The following is a 22,592-nucleotide window of genomic DNA, read 5'->3' as shown; positions in this document are numbered from 1 at the left end:
TTGTACCCTTCTACAAAACTGCAAGATCCAAGCCTCCTAATGACTTAACAATCATCATACATGAAGCCCCCTGCAACAGAAATCTTAATTACAACACTAACTGCTCATGCACTGATATAAAACGAGCAAATATTTTTAAATACCTTGGAGTAATACTCGACGAGCACCTAAACTGGAATGAACATATCAGATGTGTTGCTAACCGCATAAGAAGACTAATAATCATCTTCAGGAAACTCAGAGCGGTTGCTAATCAGGAACTCCTGCATAAAACCTATAATGCTCTGTGTCACTGTCTTATAACTTACTGTGTCTGCTCTTGGGGAGGGGCTTCTAAAACCTGGCTTCTCGAAGCAGAACGGGCCCAGAGAGCTGTACTAAAAGTTATGCTAAAACTTCCATACAAACATCCAACTAATGACCTATATAAAATAGCAAAGATCTTAAGTATTCGTAAAACATATATTTTTGAATGTATAAAACGACTACATAAAAACACAATGAATATGACATCACTGCAAAGTACAAGAATTAAAATGTTCCATCTTCCAACTGTAAAAAGTGCCCTCGCTGTAAGACAGTTTAAGTTCCAGGCTCCACATTTATATAATGCTGTTAATAAGAAGCATAATATAAGAGGTCTGAAATCATTTCATATGAGGAAAGTAACTAAGAAATGGTTAGAAGATATGGATTATAACGATTGCGAAACATTGATATGTAATGATTAACAATGCTACTTATTCACACACTCCTCACATCCATATTCACATAAAAACCCATTCACGCATACATACACGCGAACACAAATCAACATCAGTACAGACACACATGCGCACACACACACACACACACACACACACACACACACACACACACACACACACACACACACACACACACATATATATATATATTACTTTGGTTTACTTTTTCTCTTTTGTTTTTAAAATGTTCATTAAATTCAAAAATTGTACATACAATTGAACATATAAGGGAAGTCATTGGCTCCTTTAATACAGGGAAACCTAGTAAAGGAGTCAAGGTTATAATGAAATAGATATGTAAAATGTACAATAAAGATTTATTATTATTATTATTATTATTATTATTGATAAGTATACAGAGATGTAGAATATAGTTCACTTCAGTATTATAGTTGATAGAATTGTAACAACATGGTGAACAAATTATCATTCATAAGTATAGTGTTACTAATCAGTTTTACATCAGCTGGTAAAAATGACGTGTACAGAGGGTGAGTTTCGTGGGTTTGTTCCATCGCTTAATACTATCCATAATATGGATATCATGAGAAAATTATTGACATAACGAAGAACAATAATGTAGCTTGAAAATAGTTTATGAGTTCACATCGACAGTTTTGTTTAAAAAACCTTTGTTTATTTAAACCTATTGAAACTGTTTATTTTTACATTCCCTTTATAAAAAGTATACATAATAAGAAATATATAAAAATTAAAAACAAAGTGCATATCGAATTACTACAGTTATTTCCTGTTGAGATAATTCTATTGATACAACGATAATTTTATCAATTAACTTCGTTAATTAATCTATACACGAGTATATAAAAGAAAGTCGTGTTAGTTACACTATTTATAACTCAAGAACAGCTGAATCGATTTGACTGAAAATTGGTGGGCAGGTAGCTTAGAACCAGGAAAAGGACATAGGATAATTTTTACCCGGTTTTCAATTTTATGTTCCGCGGGGACGGAGTCGCGGGTAAAAGCTAGTCTATATATATAAAAGAAAGTCGTGTTAGTTACACTATTTATAACTCAAGATCAGTTGAACTGATTTAGCTGAAATTTGATGGGGAGGTAGCTTAGAACTAGGAGACGGACATAGGAACTTTTTTATCTTGTGTGCATTTTTTTTATTCCGCGCGGACGAAGTCGCGGCTAAAAGCTAGTTAATTATAAAGGAAGAATGTAATGTAATGTAAATGCCCTTTGTCCGGAGAATACAATATAAAATAACGACCCACACTTCATACGACAGTGGTGACAATGGAACGGACATAATAAAAAGGCTTACAAATCTTATGCCAGTCAGTTGAGTAACGAAGAACCTATTGACTAAACCTATTTTGATTTATTTAACACGTTAACTGCGGATTGAGGCAGGATAGGCCCAAAGCGTGACTTCTCGCTGGTGCGGCAGTCAAAATCGGGTTGTTTCGCTCTGTGCGGGAGGCTCCTAGATCAGTATTTCTATGAGTACGACAGAAACAAATATATAGAAATGTTTCTCTTGCGATATCTAGCCCAATGGCGTAATTAGATAAAAATGAGGTCCCACAGGCCCCAAACGCACTGAAAAGAAATTAATTACGCCTAGTGCGGATTGAGGTCAAATCTATCTCAAAATTTGTAGGTCTCATGGCCGCACTGCACGAAGCGCGGGCGGCGCGGTCGCCGCGCATCCTAGCTTAGTGTTGTGGAAAGTTTCGATAACGTTTCGAGTTTCGAGGACGTTTTGGCAGGATTTATTAAAGATTAAGCGTAGAACTTTATTTTAAAATCCTTAACGTTTTAAACCAATAATGGTACTTCATCTGACTTATTTGAAAATGTTTATTGGAGTTATGAGAAACTATGTTGACCTCGGTAAAAATTTTACTTATACCATACAAAACCTAAATTACTGCAACTTAGAATTTTAAGGGGGTGGCCTGTGTCTATGATGAACCAAAAGTGCATAAATCGGACACAGAATGTATTTACGAGCCAGAAACACAACACTAAAAGCCAAGCTACTATTAACTAATTCTACTTAAATAGCACGATTAGTACGTCTTATACTTAATATAATATTCGCACGCACGCACATTCACCACTAACAATACTCAATTATCATCATTATTTTGTTTTGCACATGGGTGTTGCCTTAAAATGTGTGCTCAGTTGTGGATTATTCTTCACTGTTATTTTAAGCAAGTCACAGTGCCATTCGAAGTTTAGTCCATAGTGGCAATTTTTACCATTGTGTGCTGATCATCGTTTATGTACAGAGAACGTTGAATGTTTTTGCTGATGATCTAAAATATATATTTTATTCCAAGATTTCCTATCGGCAGATGTGCTGATCATTTGTTCCAAAGAGGTGGTCAAAGAAAGCGCTGCGTAGGTTGCTACGAAAAATTAAGATTGACATTGAATGGCACGCAAGCTGCTAAGAAAACTAAAAAATTTGTGACTTTTTGTGTCCAGTGTGACAAATCTTTTTGTTTACCATGTTTTAATGAAAAACATTTTCTGTGATTAATACTCAATAAACATTTATCGTAACTACAACTCTCTTTTAATCCCATCACTAGTCGAGGCATTAATTGACCTTCCTTTCAGTGCGATTTGAGGCAGAACTGATGACAAATTTTTAATTTTACTTTATTCATTAACGAAACGTCCTAACTCCAGGCGAAGCTAGATTCATATTATGCACATATTTAAGTTCATAAGAGTGAAGTTTCAAGCAAATATCGTTTAATTTGGATTTTTTAAAAATGTTTTTCGAAAACATAATTTTGTGAGGCAGGAGAGGCCTCAATAGCACTGGAAAAAAGTTCAACTTTGCCACAAACAGGCCTCAAACGCACTGGCTGAAAGTTCCGCCAAAATGGCCTCGCAGTTAACGTGTTAAGCATTCTATAATGTTAGAGGATGTATGTTTGTAAGAAGGTATCTCCAGAACGACTGAACGGATCTCCATGAAATTTCGCAAGGATGTAGAACATAGTCTGGAACAACACATAGGCTACATATTAAGTTTTTTTAAATTCTGCATGGACAGAGTCACAGTTGACAGCTATACTTTTATAAATAAAATTATACTATTTTCCAGTTTTACAGTTCATGGTATAAAACTTATCGATCAATCAGATGTAAACATTCTTCGTGAACTTGTTGTAAATTTGGATTTGGACGTTTGGTCTCATGGTGCTGTGGGTTTACGTGATGCTGTCGTTATGGTTGCAAAGGAAAATGAAGCTAAACTTCTTCACCATTTGGACGATAATGGAATAAATCATTACATCCATTTAGCAGATGTTGTTAAGTGAGTATGTCATTACAGGATATCTAATTTCTCACCACATTTTCATATAGTTGATTTGGATCCCCTATATCACAATTTTCCATTTATGAGTCCTTGGTACTGGGCACAGGATGTATCTGACATTTTATGAAGTAATTAGACTAGTCAGTTACCCCTCGTCATAATTTCTGATAGTAATTTTCAATGAAAATTATAATTTTAGAGCACTGGATGAACATGACGAAGTCATATCCAAATGGCGACGACGAAGAAGCGGTAATATGGTTCCTTTTGAAGATTACCCTACTTATGAAGAGGTATAACATAATCTTAACTTTATGAAGAAAAATGATGTTTCTAAAGAAAAAAATGGTTATTGTGAGAAAACTATAAAAGATAGATATATTCTATCGCGGACTTTTATTTAGCACATTTAAAGAGCTACAATTCGTCCATACATAATTTTTATGTAGGTCCTATAGTTTAGCCTACGTAAGCGCTGAAAGCAAGAATGTCCCTAATTTTCGCAACAAATTTTGAAGCTAAATTCAAAATCTACTAGTCTTGTAGTTATTTAAAAAAAATGGGACCCATCTGCAAGCACTTCCTTTCGATTAAAATATTTTTATCAAAATCGGACCACCAGGGGCGGAGATTCGCAGTAACACACATAAAAAAAATACAGTCGAATTGATAACCTCCTTCTTTTTGAATTCGGCTAAAAACTATTCAAATACTTTGTGACGATATTAAAGTTTAATGAATACCAACGTAAACTATGTATTGTTATTATATAAACTTACCAATTTAATGTTATAGGTAAACAATTATATGGAGGGACTTGCGACTCAATATCCAAACATTGTCACTCTTGTGAATTCAGGACCAAGTTTTGAAGGACGTGATATAAAATACTTAAAGGTTTGGTAAACTTCTTTTATGAAATAACTGTCATGTCTTCAAGCCAGAAACATAGACTTAATTCCTGATCAGCAAATAAGTCCAGTTAATTTAGAAGCGGATGGAATTCCGCATTTCGTCTGATGAGTGTTGCGGAGGCCTAATTTAGGCCTTCTTTTTTTCCTTACTTTTTCTTTTATGGAAATGATAAGTCGGGTAGATTTATTGGAAGAAGGGACGCTTACAAAGGGGAAATGTTCTCTTTCTGAGCGCCATTCATCTGTGGTAAATGTAATTTTGGCGATTATAGATGGCCGCTTTTTTTAATTGTATATAATAAAAAAACGAAATTATTATAAATCTCCCTGTGTGATCTATTCATAAATAAATCTACTAAATTGCTCATATAACTACTAACTAGGGTCCTAGAATAATGTCCGGTTTAGAGGAAGAAACATCCTACAAAAGACTTTCTTGATGTTTTTCAATCTTCAATCTGTCAATCTTTTTCAGATATCGACCACCAATTTTACGGATCCCAGTAAGCCTATTTACTTCATGGACGCAACGATGCACTCCCGCGAATGGGTCACAACTCCAGTTACTCTGTACGCCATGCACAGATTGCTTGAGGACCTGAGGAGCGACGAGCGTGATTTACTGGAGAACGTTGACTGGATTATAATGCCAATAGTTAATCCTGATGGTTATGTGTTCACACACACTGATGTAAATAATGTTTTGCTATCAAAAAGTACTAGCGATGTTGTTAACTTTTGCGGATAAGATGAAGATTTTTTTATACGAACGCCTTCTATTAATATGAAAATATATATATTTTCATAAATATAAAATATCTTATTTGTATTTTTTTTCAGCAACGTCTATGGCGAAGAACACGTTCATACAGACCAGAGATCAGTACGACTTGTTACGGAGTGGACGCTAATCGAAACTTCAACATTTCCTTCAACACTATCGGTGTTTCTTCCAATCCTTGCTCTGATATCTACCCTGGTCCTGCACCGTTCTCAGAAATAGAAGCTGTATACATCCGAGACATAGTCTTTGAACATTTAAATCGTATACAACTGTATTTAAATATCCATAGCTATGGTAATTTCATTCTCTTTGGGTATGATGATCTGACACTACCCCCAAATGCGGTAGAACTACATTACATTGGTGCTGTAATGGGTGCAGCTATAGATACCATCAAATTACCAATAGCTCCGCACTATTTGGTAGGGAACAGTGCGTACCTTTTATATCCGGTGTCTGGAAGTGCACAAGATTATGTACAGGTCTGTATTTGTTCTTCTTTGATTATAATTAACTTTGTATCTTGTTACACGAAACAATTTCGCTCGTAATTCTTATACTTACTCTTTCTATTATATAATTTTTGTAGTCAAAGGAAAAATTATTTCAGTTTTTCACTATTTAGTGATCAGCCAGTTTTTTTTTACTACGTTCAATTCCACACTTTGTGTTTTGTTAACACAAAAAGTAATATTTTTATTTATTTATTTATTAATTTATTGCTAATACATATTATACAGAAAAATTACTAAATACTAATAGTATATGTTTAAATCATAAACTGACGGGAAGTTTATTTGGCACCATCAAATTAAGGGATATTAAGTGGTGAACCTATAATTCGGGTACAGTTTAAATTGGTGGGTTCGAAATCGAAGTTAGAAGCTTCAATATTTGATTTTGCCGTTATATCATTCATAGAATTTTTCTCCAAAGCTTTTACAATGATTATTTTATTTTAATTTTCAGTACGCTGGAGTTCCATACGCTTACACTCTGGAACTCCCGGAGTTCTCAAGGTACGACTTCCGAGTTCCACCTGAATATATAGAGCAGATCAACGCAGAGACGTGGAAGGGTATCGCAGCTTCTGCTCGTGCTAGTACCTTATTCTATACACGAAGATATACTCGTAATTCTGTTTAGTAACTTTGTGAAGTCCCTTTCAAATATCTTGGCAGCCCAAGGTCATCAGCGCGCTGCGCGAGGACACCTCGCCCCTCCCGTATCACGCTACGTCCTAAAATTATGTTGTGTGCATCGACTCGCTATAAATTCAGGGCCGCCAAGTTATCTGAAAACTATTGTAATAGTGTTACTGTAAGTTTTTGTGATAAAAATAAACCTGTGGAGTTCTTATTTCATATTAGTTATAGTACAATGTTTTAATTTGTGAGAAATATATTTTGTTGATTTTTACTTTTTTAAATTACGTTTTTACTTCTAATTTTAAACTGTAGTTTCTTAAATTACAACATTTTTAAGTTATATAACTTTGTAATTTAACAGTAAACACGTAAATATTGTATAAATCGTTGAATTCAATATCAATAAAAATATTGTCCGAAATTTGTACCTAATCAGTAGTCAACAACATCGAAAATTACTTTACAAAGAATTTATAGAATTACAAGTGAAAGAAATTTCTTGACTTTTTTTTGCGAAACTTTGGACGTAGAAAAATTTCCTTTTTAATATTGTATCGCAAAAGTTTTAAGATAATAAGCAATAATCTTTTGGAAAAATACGAGGACAGATTTATTTAAATATAACTTAATGCAATTATAAAAAAATACTTTTTAAGTATTATTTAAAAGCACTTAAACTTAAAACAAAGTTTGGATTTGTATAATTTAATAAAATATCTTCCCCGATTACTTATTAATTACACATGTAAGTAAAATTAATACTTTTACAAAAAGCACAGTAAAAAACAAAGTGCACTTCCTACTCTCATAATATTATATACAGGACAAAAATAGTGCAGGCAATCAAAATTGGAATATAAATCACAGATGCTAATCCTGTGCACGTGCCGCGCGGCCATTTTGAAGTAGAGCCGATTTCGATTGAAACGTGATTTAAATTAACTCTATTTCGTCATATGAAATTTGCAATTGCATTAGATCTTAATAAATAATCTTAATTCGGCAAAAATAATAATTTTATTCACTATATAATGTGAAATAATCATCGCCTTGAGTTATTTTTTTAAGTACAGTCGGCACAGTTTTACTTATTTGCCATACATTTTATCAGGCGCCTAATTTAATTCCCTTTTTACGCATATACTCATACAATTATACATTCTTTGGATAAGTTATCATTTAATAATAAGAGCAGATAAAGTGTAAATCAAAAATATTTAAATTTGAATCAAATGATACAGTATGTAGTCTTGGTATTGCTCGGAGCAAGCCGGCCAATTCGTGCACCTAACAAATATTGTTGTTGCGGGATCCGCCACTGTTCAATAGTTGTATAGGTATGTAGCAATGTTACGAAATTAAATGATACAAAAATAATACTTTAGTCATTTCATTCACAAGTTCTATAAACACGGGTAAAGGTAAAAGTTACTCATAACATAATACCCAAAGGTTTGTAATTTAGGAAAATACAGCAATCGACTTGGGCCAAAATAACGTTTACGTGGCGTCGGTAACGTGTCCGTAACGCGTTGGCAAATTGGATTATACCTGCGTTAGTTGAACGTTTACGGAACTCATGGCCCGTTTGTTCGCAGCTGATAATTTACCCGGCACTTTGTACAACGTGTTACGTTATATCTTAATTTTGCGCCAAAACTTTTATGTAAAGAAAACGAAATATTACTTTGATAATTTACTTATTTTTATTTAAAGGAAAATAATTTAAATGTTATGTAAGTGATTATTTATATATTATTAAAGGAAAATAAGTCTTTGTCACATAAATTCCATCCATCCATCCATCCATCCATTCAGCCTCGTAACGCTCACTGCTGGGCATAGGCCTCCCCCAAAGATCGCGACAATGATCGGTCCTATGCAACCCGCATCCAGGATACTCCCTCAGCCTTGACCAGATCATGGGTCCATCTTGCGGGAGGCCTGCCCATACATACATTATATCAAACGAATTGACGACGTGATTGGTAAAGTATTAATAATAGTAAACAGTAAATGTATGTATGGAGAAAAAGCCAAGAAAAAAGAAAGAAAGAATTATTCCTAATTTCAAATGTAATTTTAATATAGTATTTTTTCTGAAGTAATAAAATAAGACAGTATTTTTTTATATTTATATCTTGGTAATAATTTATCGCCAACAATGAAGACAGAAATATGTCAAGCCGCGGCAAGATGAATCGATTTCGAGTCTGAGAAACTTTTAATGAGTTTCAGCAAAACATTTTTCCAACTCGTAAACAAACTCGCGACCAAAAGCAAAGGGAAACGTCTTCGATTACTTTTGAGGGATTTCTTGACCTGTGTTCTCGACGATTTCACGCAAATTTATTTTCTTATATTATATACGAATATTTTATTACATTTTGTCACTCTTTTTATTCAACTGAACTGTCAGATGATGGATGGATCTGGATTAGAGACACCTGGTACGTCGACCCCGAAAATAAAAAGATATAATAAGAGATAAGGATTAGAAGATGACAATTTTTCAACTAATTTTAATAATAAACTTCTTAGTACGTTATAATTACAGTGTATGTGTGGAGAAAATAAACGCCCACGGATATATCTCAATGTACTCGTATTATAGGATACATTTTCGATCCACTGAACACAAATCACAACTGCCAATTACTACAGAACTGTCTGAAAGCTCGTTTATGATTGACTGCTCTACACAAGCTCGAATTAATCAAACTATACTCTGATATACATTATACACGAAATAAAATCCTATAAAAAATTTATATAATGACAAAAAAATTGGGAAAAAAGTCTCACTAAGTAGGACTATCTTTTTTTGTATCTATACTCTGTCCTACTAAGTAAATTCCATCCCGTAGAAAAGCTAATAATACACACTGTTCCAAATATAAAATAATCCGCTGGATACATCTTTAAAAACAAATCGGTTATATTGATTACGTTTTAAAATTACTTGTCGCCCGCGACACCGTCTGCACGGAATTAAATAAAAACTCAGTTGCCTATGTGTTCTTCTAGACTATGTTGTTCTTCCAATTTTGTCGAGATCCGTTGATCTTTTCCCGAGATTCCTTCAAACAAGCATCCATACATCTAAACTTTCGCATTTGTAATTAGTAACTAGTTTTGATTGTATTTTTTGAAACAATACATAGTAAAATTAGATTAGTATCCTCAAAACAAAATTGTACGAAATAATAAGTATGTAAGTGATTGCTATCAACAAGATACAAGACAATAACGCCATCAACCCAAAGAGGTACACAAAAATCTATTAGTCTTCTAGTTATTTAAAAAAAAACTTGAGAGGTGTCAAGGGACACCCGGATGGAACGAAGTTCCTTTCAATTAATTAGTGAAGGAACCTATGTTCATTCTATGAATAAAAAACTTAAGTCTTCACAAGAAGTACATTTTATTTCTATGAATTTTCGTTATATGTTGTCACGTCGTTGCCATGGTGATATAGCAAAAAGTGTCGTGACAACTTTTCGTAAGAATTTTTTCCGTCTAGCCCCCTTTCACAACGCGCGATAAGGAACTTAGTTCCAAAAATCAAACAAAATGGGACCCACCTGCAAGCACTTCCTTTCGATTAAAATATTTTTTATCAAAATCGGACCGCCAGGGGCGAAGATTCTCAGTAACACACATAAAAAAAAATACAGTCGAATTGATAACCTCCTTCTTTTTGAAGTCGTCTAAAAAGATTTTATACTCCTACCACTGTTCTGTAGTATAGAAAATAATGAAAGGATATTATCTTGATACGAATTGAAAGTTTATTCAATTCTGCCTGAATCACCAACGCAAGTTAAATATTTTGACAGCTTGCATACAATTTGGGAATTTATTATTATAACTCTACTGGTGGAAATATTAAAATTTTAAATATAAAACCAACACAGGGCTCAATATAGAGTCGATGTTATTTTTCATGTTCGAATTCACACGCTGTCGACCATTTTGTTTTTCATTTATCTATTTGATTTATTCCGTTCGCGTTTATTTAGTCATATTCATGTAAACGATGTTTGAACAGTTTGTGGAATACAGTTTTTGACACTACTCAATTATAGACATGTTTTTTTATGGTTTAAAATATAAAAATAAATTTATGAAAAAATTCAAAATTGAAAATTAAGTATTACCACAAACATAATAACGATAATTCTCTAACATGCAATAGCAATAATTTCTAATAATTAATAATTGCCAATTTAATTCTCTAAAAGTATTGCTGTATATTAAATTAAATTAGGAACTAAGAGAGGATTAAATAAGGTGGATCTTGATTAAATTTGGCATAGATGTAGAAAATAGTATGGAAGAACACATAAGCTACTTATAAAGTTTTTTTTTTAAATCCGCGCAGACGGAGTCTCGGGCGACAGCTAGTAGTGAATAAATTGGGAACGGCTCAACTCACGTATGATAGTTCTGTAACGGCACCGACTTTCATCAGGGGTACATCTTCAAGGCGAGTATTTTAAGTGATTCGCGGTCGCGTCGTCTCTCATACCGATTGTCAACTTGTTACAATTCTCCCAACGTTGGGCAACTAAAATTTTTAAAGTGAATTCATCGTATACATTGGACATAGCGAATTTAAATTAAAGTTTGCAATAAATTTTCCTAAAATAACAATCATTACCAGTAAAAATAGTACATAAATTGCTCATAGAAATTGCGAGTTGTCAGTTAATCTCGCTAGTGAAAACTGGGTCTAATTTCTGCGACAGCTCGGTTTACTGCGAGCTCCATAGCTAGATATTAATCAATCAGTGGTTGGCATAGCGCCAGCGACGAAACACTCGATTCAGAAATATTCCGAGTACTGGTTAAAAGATACCGCACGCTTTAATTGCCAATTAATATTCAAACTTGTTTATAAACTCGCTTATTTCTATGATATTCCGATTTTCATCTAGCATATTTTTAGTATAATGATGTGTGGCAGTTCTGGGGTATACCAATATACCCCTAGTGGTCCTCAAATTTGATAAGGCTCCACCGAACAAGAATTCTAAACTCAACTCTTGGCTGTTTTAGACTGTTAGACCGTCGCGTTATCTAAGGCTTCAGGGCTCACAGATTATTTGATCGCATATTTACTCATATTGAACTCATGTTCTACATCAAAAACCGGAATTATGGACTATCTAAGTAATGCTGTAGCTTGACTTCTGACCAATTTCTATTGATGCATTACTATGTTCATCTTTTCATCAACTTTTTCTTTTGTTTTTTACATCATAAGATGGCAAAAAAGCAAGCGACCTGATTGGTTGAAATAGCGAAGCGACCACTGCCCATGAACATTCGAAATTATAAATGCGTTGGACAATCAACGGAGGAGGGAACGCACAGAAAGAAAATATTTCCCCTTACTATGTCCCCTCATCCGACAAATCCCCATACCGTTCCCATCCTTTCCTTTATAAGTAAAGGCTGCGAAGAGGAAGAGGACTAAAATTAGGCCTTTTTGTATTTCAATTTTATTTGTGAAATTTCCATATAAAGTATTATTCCCACATATAAGATAAAAATCTCAGCGAATGTATTTGTAATGCGTACAAATGAGATTCGTTAATCTGACAAAAGCAGTCTTCACGGGCACTTAGTTTAGGTTATCATGCGAAAAGTCCCGGCTTCTAATCACTAGCACATTCGAACAAGCTTCACGTAACATAATTTTGCTATATGTTGCTATTTATGTGAAGCAGAAAACATTACATTTTTTCATTCATTTGTCTAATAAGTTTCTTGAATGTTTTTTTTTTAAATTTTATTACTAATTTTTGTATCGAATCTTGCCAAGAATAGTAATAACTAGCTTTTCCCGTGCGGCTTTATCTACATTAAATTTATGTTACATAGATAAACTTTGTTTTATTGTTTACATTGCGTAAAACTTTCAAAGTCAAAATTAAAATTCTCAGATGGCAACGCAGACCTTCATCATTAGCTGAGAAGTTCCGTTACTATGGCAACCATACATTTTTGCTTCTTTCGGCTTGCAATTTTTGACCCTTTCTCGCAGAACTTTTTTTTTTTTTTTTCAATGTAGTAATCCTTCAAATTTTATATTAGTTTAATCCTTTGAAAGCACGGGATCTTTGACACTGACCTCTTAAATTAATTTTTAACACCTATTTAAAAAACGTTATTGGAACTCCGATATACCTATTTTATTGATGAATTTATATGGGTCTGAGGCACATTCATTTATCTCTCAAAACGGTTCGAAGAATCTAGATCGCAGCTGCTGAAAATTCAGATCGAATAAATTGCTAAACCACTGCCTTTATTGCTTGTGAAATTTGTTCTGAACATATTAGAAGGTTTTAGTGCGAAAAATTGTGCTTTTAATGAAAAAAAATCTAATAAATATAAATTCCAAATTCGATTTATTCCGATTTTCTCCAACTTTTGGTGTATTAATTTACCAATAATAATCCGAACCTGGATTGTCATAAATGTTAAATTGTGACAACCCTAAATTACCAATGATTACGCGGTATTTTAAAAAAAATCATATTCAGACGTACTAAATAACTTACACAAATATAATTCATACAATAAATATTATATCCCAACGTTAAACTATTTATTTGGTATCAACAATGCTGTGAACAGCTAGCTGTCAGTAGAACAATTGGCAAACATTGTTGGCACAAATACGCCAATATTGGTAACACGCAATTTACCGGTCGATCGGCGTCGGTGTCTACATCACTTGTACACCGAGACCACACAATTACGGTTCACTTCAACAGTAAATTGAGCTTTTAACACCAACCTTTCATACCTTTACGCTCTTCCATTGAATTTGAATTTAAGTCTTTGAAAAAAAATACTGTACTTGAATGAAATTTTAATGAGTTCAGATGTTATGTTAATTTTATATTATCTATACTGTCTAAACACCAAGCAAATGATCAAATTATTTGTCAAATTTGCTTGCAATACAATTACTGATGCATTATCTTTTTAATATGAGGTGGCAAACGAGCAAGCGGCCTTAACTCGCCGAAATAGCGAAGCGACCACTGCCCACAATCATCTGTGATTGTGGGCAGTGGTCTAAAAGTGGTCTAAAATTACATCCTCTGGCACGTAGTCTTATCAGACCAAAACGCGGAATTGTTTGCACTTTACTGTCTTCCTGTAATGCGTGAACGTGGTATTGCACCGAGCGAGCCGGCCTATTCGTGCGACCAACAAATATTGTTGTTGCGGGCTCTACCACTGTTAAATAATATATTCCTTTGTGGCTGTTTGTAGCCTAAATGTATAAACGAATTTTGATGAGTGAGGTGTCATATGGTATCTTTCAATAATTGTGAGGGTACAGTAAATTTTTAGTTATTTACCAAATAGTTTTTTCGTCTTTTAAATTAATTCTACCTTCTGTATTCAGGCCATTGTTGCAGTCTGTCCGATTAATTAACCTCTTGGCCTTTCTACTAAAAGCTTTCGACGTATTGCGACGTAACTTTGTAAACCAATTACTCGATATAAAGTACAGCGTGGACGTATTGCATCCTACTCTACATTCTCTATGTCCAAATGACTTTTTCACATTGTATAGTACATTACTTGATTTTTTCATTTGAGTATGGACATAACTTAGAATTATAATTATTGCAAAAAAAAAACACCGACTTACATTATATTATCAAGAATAAATGTTTTATTGTAAACACATATACACAATTATGTAGGATCCTTGGAACTAGGGCACAGCATTGTGTTTCAGCCAATCCCTTACCCCTATCATTAAATTGATTTTACCTTTTGTGATAAAGAAAAAAACCAATGATCTGTAATATTGAACATGACATTGAAAAACTATATAAAAAAGTAACTTTTTTATATGCTTTACATAATTCTATATCGGCTTTTCAAGTCTTGTCGACTTGTTAAGACTTGACAAGTCACCACTTGTAATAATCCTTTAGTCGTGTCGCGGATAGAAGCAAATGCGTGTCCGTGTTCTCGCCACCATGCGTAGGAGGAAGAGATGTTTAGTGAATCCCAGATAACTACCGTGCCCCCCTCCCCAGAGGTGAGAAATATTCATAAAGCAATCCTCTCTGAAAAAAGCTTTTAGTTGTGATTTAAGTTGGTCATTAATTGCTTAAAAATAACCAAGATAAAAATAATTTAAAAGATGAACATTTCGAGATGTTTCAATTTATATCTTTTATACACTTTACTACAATGTGACTGCTTGATTAAAAAGTATTTTATTCTGCAATTGAAGTTAATAATGTCTAAACTCAAGATACTCTTATCATCAGTGTGTAAACACCTTTATAAAGTTTTTCAAGTTAACAACTTGACATTACTTCGTTCACAATACACGGTTGACTAGTGGTACACTATCCTATTTTACGCTTGTTCAGGAAATGTTTTTCATTCCCAACTTTTTAATTAAAACTTTTAATTATAAGACTAGGTTATTTCTTGACAATTTGTTACGGTTATGAATTATGCTTTAAACAATCTGATTTTTCTAGTTAAGGCTTATATTTTATCTTAGAGGAAAAGATACGTTTTGCTACCTTTTCATCCGTTAGCAATAAACATTGAACACTGATCCCCTGTCCATGGAGACTCTATAAAATTAATTATCACATAAAAATTTAACTTTTCAACAATTTTACAGTTCAAGTTTATGTTATGGTCAGCTGTAAGAGAACTCTTTTAGAGTCAAGCTCTCCAGTACGTCACTACATTTCTAATGTAATTTCACAAAAATATATGTGTACTAAGTTTAAATAAATAAAATAATAAGTTTGTAAACAGTTTAAGTAAAAAATATTAATAGTAAGTTTTTTTCTAAGCTTTTAAATAATAGTAACATCAAATGTTCAAATCTAGTGACTATCCCGAATTTTTAAAAGAATTTTTTTTAGAAATAGGGGCAAACTTGCCTCATCAGTAGGATCCTTAATGAAAAGAGGACTCCGACGCTCACGGACAACTGCAACACTAGAAGAACCGCAAATGCGTTGTCGACCTTTGAGAAGGTGATGCGCTCTCTACTTGAAGGAACTAATAGCTGTTTGGAAATACCGCCAAAGACAGATCACCTCATAATATCCCTCTACCCCGTAATATCAAAAGCTATACAAATGTTCAATTGTAAATAGTAACTAAGTGTTTTTAGCGTAATTGTATACATTTTAAAAGCGTAAATTTTCTTTATCTTTTAGAATAATACATCAAGGTATAATAAAATAAGAAATCCATGTTGCGTAATATTTTTTTTAACACCCTAAGAAAATAAAATTACATTTACATGGTAAATTTTCAAAGGACCTCATTTATAAAGACAATTTATTTTAAAGGAGACCTCTTTAAGACGGGCGGGTAATAAGGTTAAATACATAAGTAAGCCAAGTCACGTAATCGAATTAAAATGTCAGTAAATAATTACTAATTTAATAAGAAACATACGATTTTTTTTTCTGTTTGGAATCGTTCCAAACAGTTCTTCGGAACACTCCCCTTGGTATACTGGATAACAGAGGGAACTGACGTCCCTCCGCAAGGCCAGAATATTAAGTCGATCGGTAAGAGCTGTTATTTAATATCGTAAGGTAGCAAACGAGTAAGCGGCCATATGAATTCGCCAAAATAACGAAGCGACCGCTACCGGTAGACATTCGCAATTGCAGATGCGTTGCCTACTTTTAATCGACGGAGAGGAGACGCACAGAAATATAATATTTCACCTTCCCATCCACTTATACAAAAAGGGTGAGAATGGAAAAGCACTAAAATTATGCCTCCGGAACATTCATCGGACGACACGCGGAATTGCTTCAACTTCACGCCCGTCTTCTGTGCGGTCGTGGTATTATATCTCACAAGACATTCGTGTAACAGATTTTGTTGTTGCTGGGGTCTATCTACCACTGTTTAGGTACACACTTAAAAAGTCCATGTGTAACAAAGACTACTCTCACATAATAACATGAAACTAAACTTTTTTTCCATCATATACAAAAACATTTGGTACAGTTGTCAAAATGTTGAAGAGGGTTCTGAAAGTGTCAGTGAAAACTGACTGTGGGATTATTCGAAGCCCCATCTGCTGTTAAAATAAATAATTAACATAAATAGGGAACGCAAATCAATGGCTCCTACGAATAAGGGCCAATGTGCAAATTGACAACTTTTCAGGAGAGGCTATCATAGTTTCGACCCTTTTACTTCAGCAAAAAAATAACATTTACACCTGTAAATTTGTATTTTGTTTAGTTCATGTTGTTAACTAAACTAAGAGGTATATTTTAACATGAAAAGTAAAAATCATCAATTTATTACTGTGGCCGTTACATTTAGGACCCATTTAAATACTGATGAAAAATAAAAAAATAAACATAAAATCCAGTTTACTAACCAAAAACAAAACAAATTACAATTATAAAGATATCGATTAAAGAGAAAAAAAAAGTTCTTGGCTAATGGGAAGAGGCTCAGCTGATGCTGCCTCCAGCTTGTCACTGAAGGCCGCGCTGGTTTTCAGCCTCCCCGTAATTTATATATACTAGTATATTACTCTAACAAGGTGCAGATAATTTAGTACAGGGGCAGTTGAGAGTTCAGCCATTCATTCATTCATGTGTGTGCGCGTGTGTATGTGTGTGCGTTTGTTTGTGCGATAGAGATAAACAAAAACAAAAAACATATACATAATATAAATATATATAAAATACATACATACACATATGTACAGTGTGTATTTAAAAATTGATAAAGTATTTATCATGATCGTTTTCTTCATCAGTTGGACCAAATTAAGAATGCTAATTAGCGTTCTTAAATATAGCGTTATAATTATTATAGTTAGGGAAATGAAAGGATATAAACTTCAATGCATCGTGATTTATGTTTTAGAACGTCGCGAGGAAATTTCCGAGGCGTGCTAAGCTGTTGCATTTGTCTTGGCGACACGAGCACGAGGCGACGGGCGACGACTGGAGGCGAAACGAAGCGACGGAGCTCGGCAGCTGGGGCCGGGGATTGAATAAATTGCTTTATTCGTTTATTGTTTATTTTTGTAAATAACTTTAGATTTGTTGAGAAAGGCACCATCTCTTAATTCAAAGAATAAATAAATCGGTAATTTCATTAATTTTAAAGAAATATATAAAACTATAGTTAAAAATTAATACAAGCAACGTTGATGCGAGTGTGGATGTGGCACAGATGTTTTTGGTTACTGCTATTAGTAAATTCTTCAATTATTTCTTTAAAAAAAATGAAACATAATATTCGCGACTGAATCAGTCCAGATGTGTGTATTTATGACTACCGATGTATTAATTACTTAGTGCTAAAAGATACTCAGATTCTTATCTTTTAAGGAAATGAATAAGTAGAATATCTTTTGAAATGATTTATTTGCTAAATAATCTGTTATTAAATCGGTCAGTTTGTATTTACAGTAGGTACGAATCTATCCCAAGTAGTAATTTCCTGGAATAGCGCGTCACCCGGGCACTCCGTACTCCTAACTTGTCGGTGTCCAATTAGTGAGTAATCTTTACTTATATAGCCCAGTTCCACTCCGACTGTTATCAATTCTTTTGTCAGTTCTAGTTGGTGTGCTAGTGGTAGCTGAGCTGAAAAAGTTACCAAGAGAAAATTTAAAGAAAGGTTCACATGGACCAGACGCCATGACACAATCAATATTCGATCTTCGAGATCTATCTGAAGTGACTAATTGGTTCCATTCGTAAATATAAAAGATTTCATCTTTATTGAAATATCTTGAAATAAAACTATTGACATTTCCTAAGAAATTGTTAAAAAGAAAAATTAATTTAAAAAGAAATCTGCAGTGATGATAACATCATGACCACGGTGATTCTTGCTACATACAATAAAGATATGAGATAGCTAGCGAATCCTAACTTAGTTCTAAAGATCAAGTCACACAGCGCACAGAGTAACTAGCATAAGGAATCATAATATCGATCCAACCAACGAAAAAAGTACAAGGTAGAGTATCTTTTATGTCAAATGGGTCGATATTTCGTTGTCAAACAAGCGTAGTAGTATGTCGTAGCGATTTCGTCAAACCATGTTTGAATACTCACAGACGTAATCTCCAATGAGAACTATGCCAATGCTGACGGAGTTATAGCCCGACGCATGTGCCCCCACTGCTTTCCAGCCGCGACCTTCGTAAATAGAGCCATCACCCCCTACCGCGAAACTGTAATTTTTTAACACTCTTCACGTCTATATATCAAGTCAAATAAACTTAAGAAATCTGATAGTTTTAAACTCACAATTAATAATAAGAAAGAGTTATTTTGTTAACTGTTTTAGTGTAAGCAATTAAACATCTTCATGTCTCTATTTATCCCACATTATGTGTGATCGTCGCCATGTTATCATACATCAGAGGACCTAGCACGAATATTTGCGATACGCGCCTTTGTAACGTCATGAACAAAACATATCAAAATTTGCATGACATTTGCTGGTGCACTTTACTCCCGCAAGGGCATTGCATAAAGTTCGTAAAGTCATCGACTTTGTAATAAAGTCGATCACGTTACGAAAACGTTCCCCTGAATATTCGTGCTAGGCCCTCATCGGACATCATTCATCGCCAATCGCATTCACCAAACTCTTCTTAATAATTTCACCAATATTTGCAATTGTACTTGTATCCGATATCAGCCCATCCTTGCGTTCCTTGATGATAGTTCTGTATTGAACGCATGGCTTTCGAACACTCCTGCAGCGAGAAACACGCTCCAGGCTCGTACGTGTGGTGGATGATCACATACGGCACTGGGAGGGTTAGGTTGCTGATGAAAGTCGGTGACTGCGCGCCCCACTCATCTCTCGAAACTATTGGTATATTTTTCGTTTTGGATACTGAAAAAAAGGTTATGATTATACATGTTAAAATTATAAATTAATCATAAGAAAATTATTAGTCCCGGATATCAATGGATGTGGTGATGATGATGATGATTATCCGTTAAATTGCGATGAAGTACTAATAAATTTCACTTTTGCTTCACGGAGTATTGTAGCTTTTAGAAATATATTTGAAAGTTTTGTTAATATTCGTTTAAAATGCCTTAAGATAAATATTGATAAAAGAGTACTAGTTTCCAAAATTTTATAAAGCTTTCAGTGGTTCAGATGTTAATAATTTTAATGAATTTAAAAAAAAATTGGTAGGGATGTTTAAGTTTGAAAATTAACGGCATCTTGCAATAAAGAAAGTATTCTTAACCAAAGATGTTTTATGCAGAAATATATTAATATGGATGAACCGAGTCTGAAATAAGAAAATACCAATGTTGAAGAAGAGAAAGAAAAATATAATGTTAAATAAAAATCTTTTGAGTTACACGTTAACGAAGTAACAAATATTTTACCAACCACATTGATTTTTGAATCCATGACTGAGATATCCGTTAATGGATATAACTAGAGTCAAAACGAGTGCTAATTCCTTGACCGCCATTGACATAGTCACACACAATATTTAAATACGGACTGAACTTTGATTAAATACCTATTGTAATAATGGTGAAAATATCTTGATATGTTGTTAGACTATGCCATCTATACGTAATAATAAAATCTATAATAATAAAAATGTTATTGTCTGTATGAAAAAAAAATCGTACACATCTAGTATTTGCGTAGCTAATAATGTTTTTTTTTTTTTAATTTTTGTCTGCCTGCCTGTATGTCTTGCCTAATGGCCAGTTTTATTACGCGTAATCTTTGCAACGGTTGAATCGATTTTGATATGACTTGGACGTGAAGTTAGTTGATTAATGCGATTCCTTTATAAATTACTAGCTGTCGCCAGCGACTCCGTCCGCGCGCAGTTAAAAAAAAAAGGAAAAATAGATGTTGGCCGATTCTCAGACCTACTGAATATGCTCACAAAATTTCATGAGAATCGGTCAAGCCGTTTCGGAGGAGTACGGGAACGAAAACTGTAACACGAGAATTTTATATATTAGATTTTATTTTAATTCTGAACTGATTTTTAATAATTGTAATTTAAGTATGTAAATTAATTAAAAAAAGTTGTAGTAATTTCGAGGTAATAAAATGTAAGAATTAAGGTTAATTTTTGTGGAAAACATAACCATACTAAAAATATAGTTTCTTAATATTATAAGTAAACTTTTTCAAGTACTGGTCATAGTTAGTTTTTTTAATCTATATAAGATTAATTAACACAAAAACTATTAAATAAACTTGTGTATATTTACAACTTTTTCACTAAACAAAACTATACAAAATATACACAGGCAAAGAAGCGTGAAAAAACTGGTGCATTACAGTATCAATTAAATCATATCTTACGATAAGGAAGCTAGAAGCTACCGCTGTAGATAAAATCAGCGGTTGTTATAATATCAAATAGATTGCTATCAAATCAGATGAATTGGCTATTAAATATTGTCGCGGCTTCTTAATAAACTATTAAATAACTTCATGCAATGCACTTGAAGATCTTACCTTGATATTATAATAAGTAATGAACCTTTTGATGTAGATCATAAGCGGAGAGATAATGGACATTTAAACTAGTAAGTAATGAGATTTAATTTTGTCATTGAATGGTGTGAATTTTACGTTTAACAGTGGTACACTCCATAACATAAACTCCGCGTTTTGTCTGATAAGTGTGTGTTCCGAAGGCCTACTTTTAATCCTATTTCCCTTCTCACTTCTTATAAGGAAAGGATGAGAAGAGGACGTGAATTTAACGGAGGAGAGGAAATATTTTCTTTCTGTTCATTTTCTCATCCGTCGATTAAAGGTAGGCAACGCATCTGCAATTGTGGATATCTCGATGGCCGCTTGCTCGTTTGCCACCTTATTAGCCGTCATACCTGATTTTTTATATTATAACATAAAAAAAATTAGATATGAAGGCTGACAGAAATGCATGGACTGCAGGGACCCGGGAAAACGGCTTGAAGATTATGTAGTTATTTGTAATCTTTTCTTAACATTGTTATCTCTGTTATTTAAACGACACTGACAAGGATGACAATATGAAACCCAAGGTGAGTTTTGTTAATAAAGCTTAGAATTTATTATACAAATTTGTTTACTAAATCATTACATACATTAGACTTTAAAAGTCCTACCGCAAGAAGAAACATTAAATGGAAATTGGGCAGTCTTTTCGTTTTAATATAGTTCGGAAACTTCACTAAAGTCCGTTTAAACGAATGTCGCAGTAAGCTGGTAATACAGAAGGTGTAACGTAACTAGGGCATAAAATAATGCATACAAAAATGTTGTCTACGTAACACGGGCTAGCTCTCCGAGTTTTCGTTAGAATTCCGGACAACCATTTATCAAGCTCCCACGAATACGAAATTTCCTTGCAATAAATTTTCATATTACAAGAACAAACCTAGTTTTCATTGTAGATAAAAGTAACAGAAATACGCTACGTATTTTACAATTTATGTATCTTAACATTATTTGAACATGTTTATTTTCTTACTGTTCTATTTTACAATAAATTATCACCGAAGAAAGCAAATATCGACGCTGGAAAGCATAAACGCTGTAACCCTTGAAATCGCGAATATGTTTTTCACACGTTAATAATTTCAACCATTA

The 22,592-nt window shown here is 33.6% G+C and overlaps 2 protein-coding genes across 2 annotated transcripts; one reads left to right on the top strand and one right to left on the bottom strand.

The window, feature by feature from the left end:
- The first annotated feature begins 1,161 nt into the window (after positions 1 to 1,161).
- LOC106719075 (carboxypeptidase B-like) lies at positions 1,162 to 7,108 on the top strand. The gene is made up of 7 exons (XM_014513325.2): positions 1,162 to 1,258; positions 3,871 to 4,083; positions 4,286 to 4,379; positions 4,882 to 4,983; positions 5,476 to 5,691; positions 5,841 to 6,266; positions 6,754 to 7,108. The coding sequence occupies exons 1-7, from the start codon at positions 1,179 to 1,181 to the stop codon at positions 6,928 to 6,930; spliced, it is 1,308 nt and encodes a 435-aa protein (XP_014368811.2). The 5' UTR covers positions 1,162 to 1,178; the 3' UTR covers positions 6,931 to 7,108.
- An 11,281-nt stretch (positions 7,109 to 18,389) lies between these two features.
- On the bottom strand, positions 18,390 to 20,475 carry LOC106719074 (peptidoglycan-recognition protein LB). Its single transcript, XM_045683309.1, has 4 exons — positions 20,370 to 20,475; positions 19,637 to 19,853; positions 19,061 to 19,179; positions 18,390 to 18,583 (listed from the first exon to the last, which is right to left on the bottom strand). Exons 1-4 carry the CDS (start codon positions 20,458 to 20,460, stop codon positions 18,390 to 18,392), a joined length of 621 nt encoding a protein of 206 aa, XP_045539265.1. The 5' UTR covers positions 20,461 to 20,475.
- Positions 20,476 to 22,592: the final 2,117 nt, after the last annotated feature.

This window comes from Papilio machaon, chromosome 21, assembly GCF_912999745.1.
Source record: "Papilio machaon chromosome 21, ilPapMach1.1, whole genome shotgun sequence".
Classification (NCBI taxonomy): domain Eukaryota; kingdom Metazoa; phylum Arthropoda; class Insecta; order Lepidoptera; family Papilionidae; genus Papilio; species Papilio machaon.
This window is presented reverse-complemented; position numbering and strand designations above follow the sequence as displayed.

Bases quoted from the DNA above. Each gene is read 5' to 3' on its own strand.
- LOC106719075 (XM_014513325.2), top strand. From the start codon at position 1,179: ATGGTGAACAAATTATCATTCATAAGTATAGTGTTACTAATCAGTTTT. The intron at 4,984-5,475 runs GTTTGGTAAACT...AATCTTTTTCAG, and splicing joins GTGATATAAAATACTTAAAG to ATATCGACCACCAATTTTAC. The intron at 5,692-5,840 runs GTAAATAATGTT...ATTTTTTTTCAG, and splicing joins ATGTGTTCACACACACTGAT to CAACGTCTATGGCGAAGAAC.
- LOC106719074 (XM_045683309.1), bottom strand. From the start codon at position 20,460: ATGTCAATGGCGGTCAAGGAATTAGCACTCGTTTTGACTCTAGTTATA. The intron at 19,180-19,636 runs GTACAATTGCAA...AAAAAATTACAG, and splicing joins TGGGCTGATATCGGATACAA to TTTCGCGGTAGGGGGTGATG. The intron at 18,584-19,060 runs GTGAGTATTCAA...TAACTTTTTCAG, and splicing joins TCTCATTGGAGATTACGTCT to CTCAGCTACCACTAGCACAC.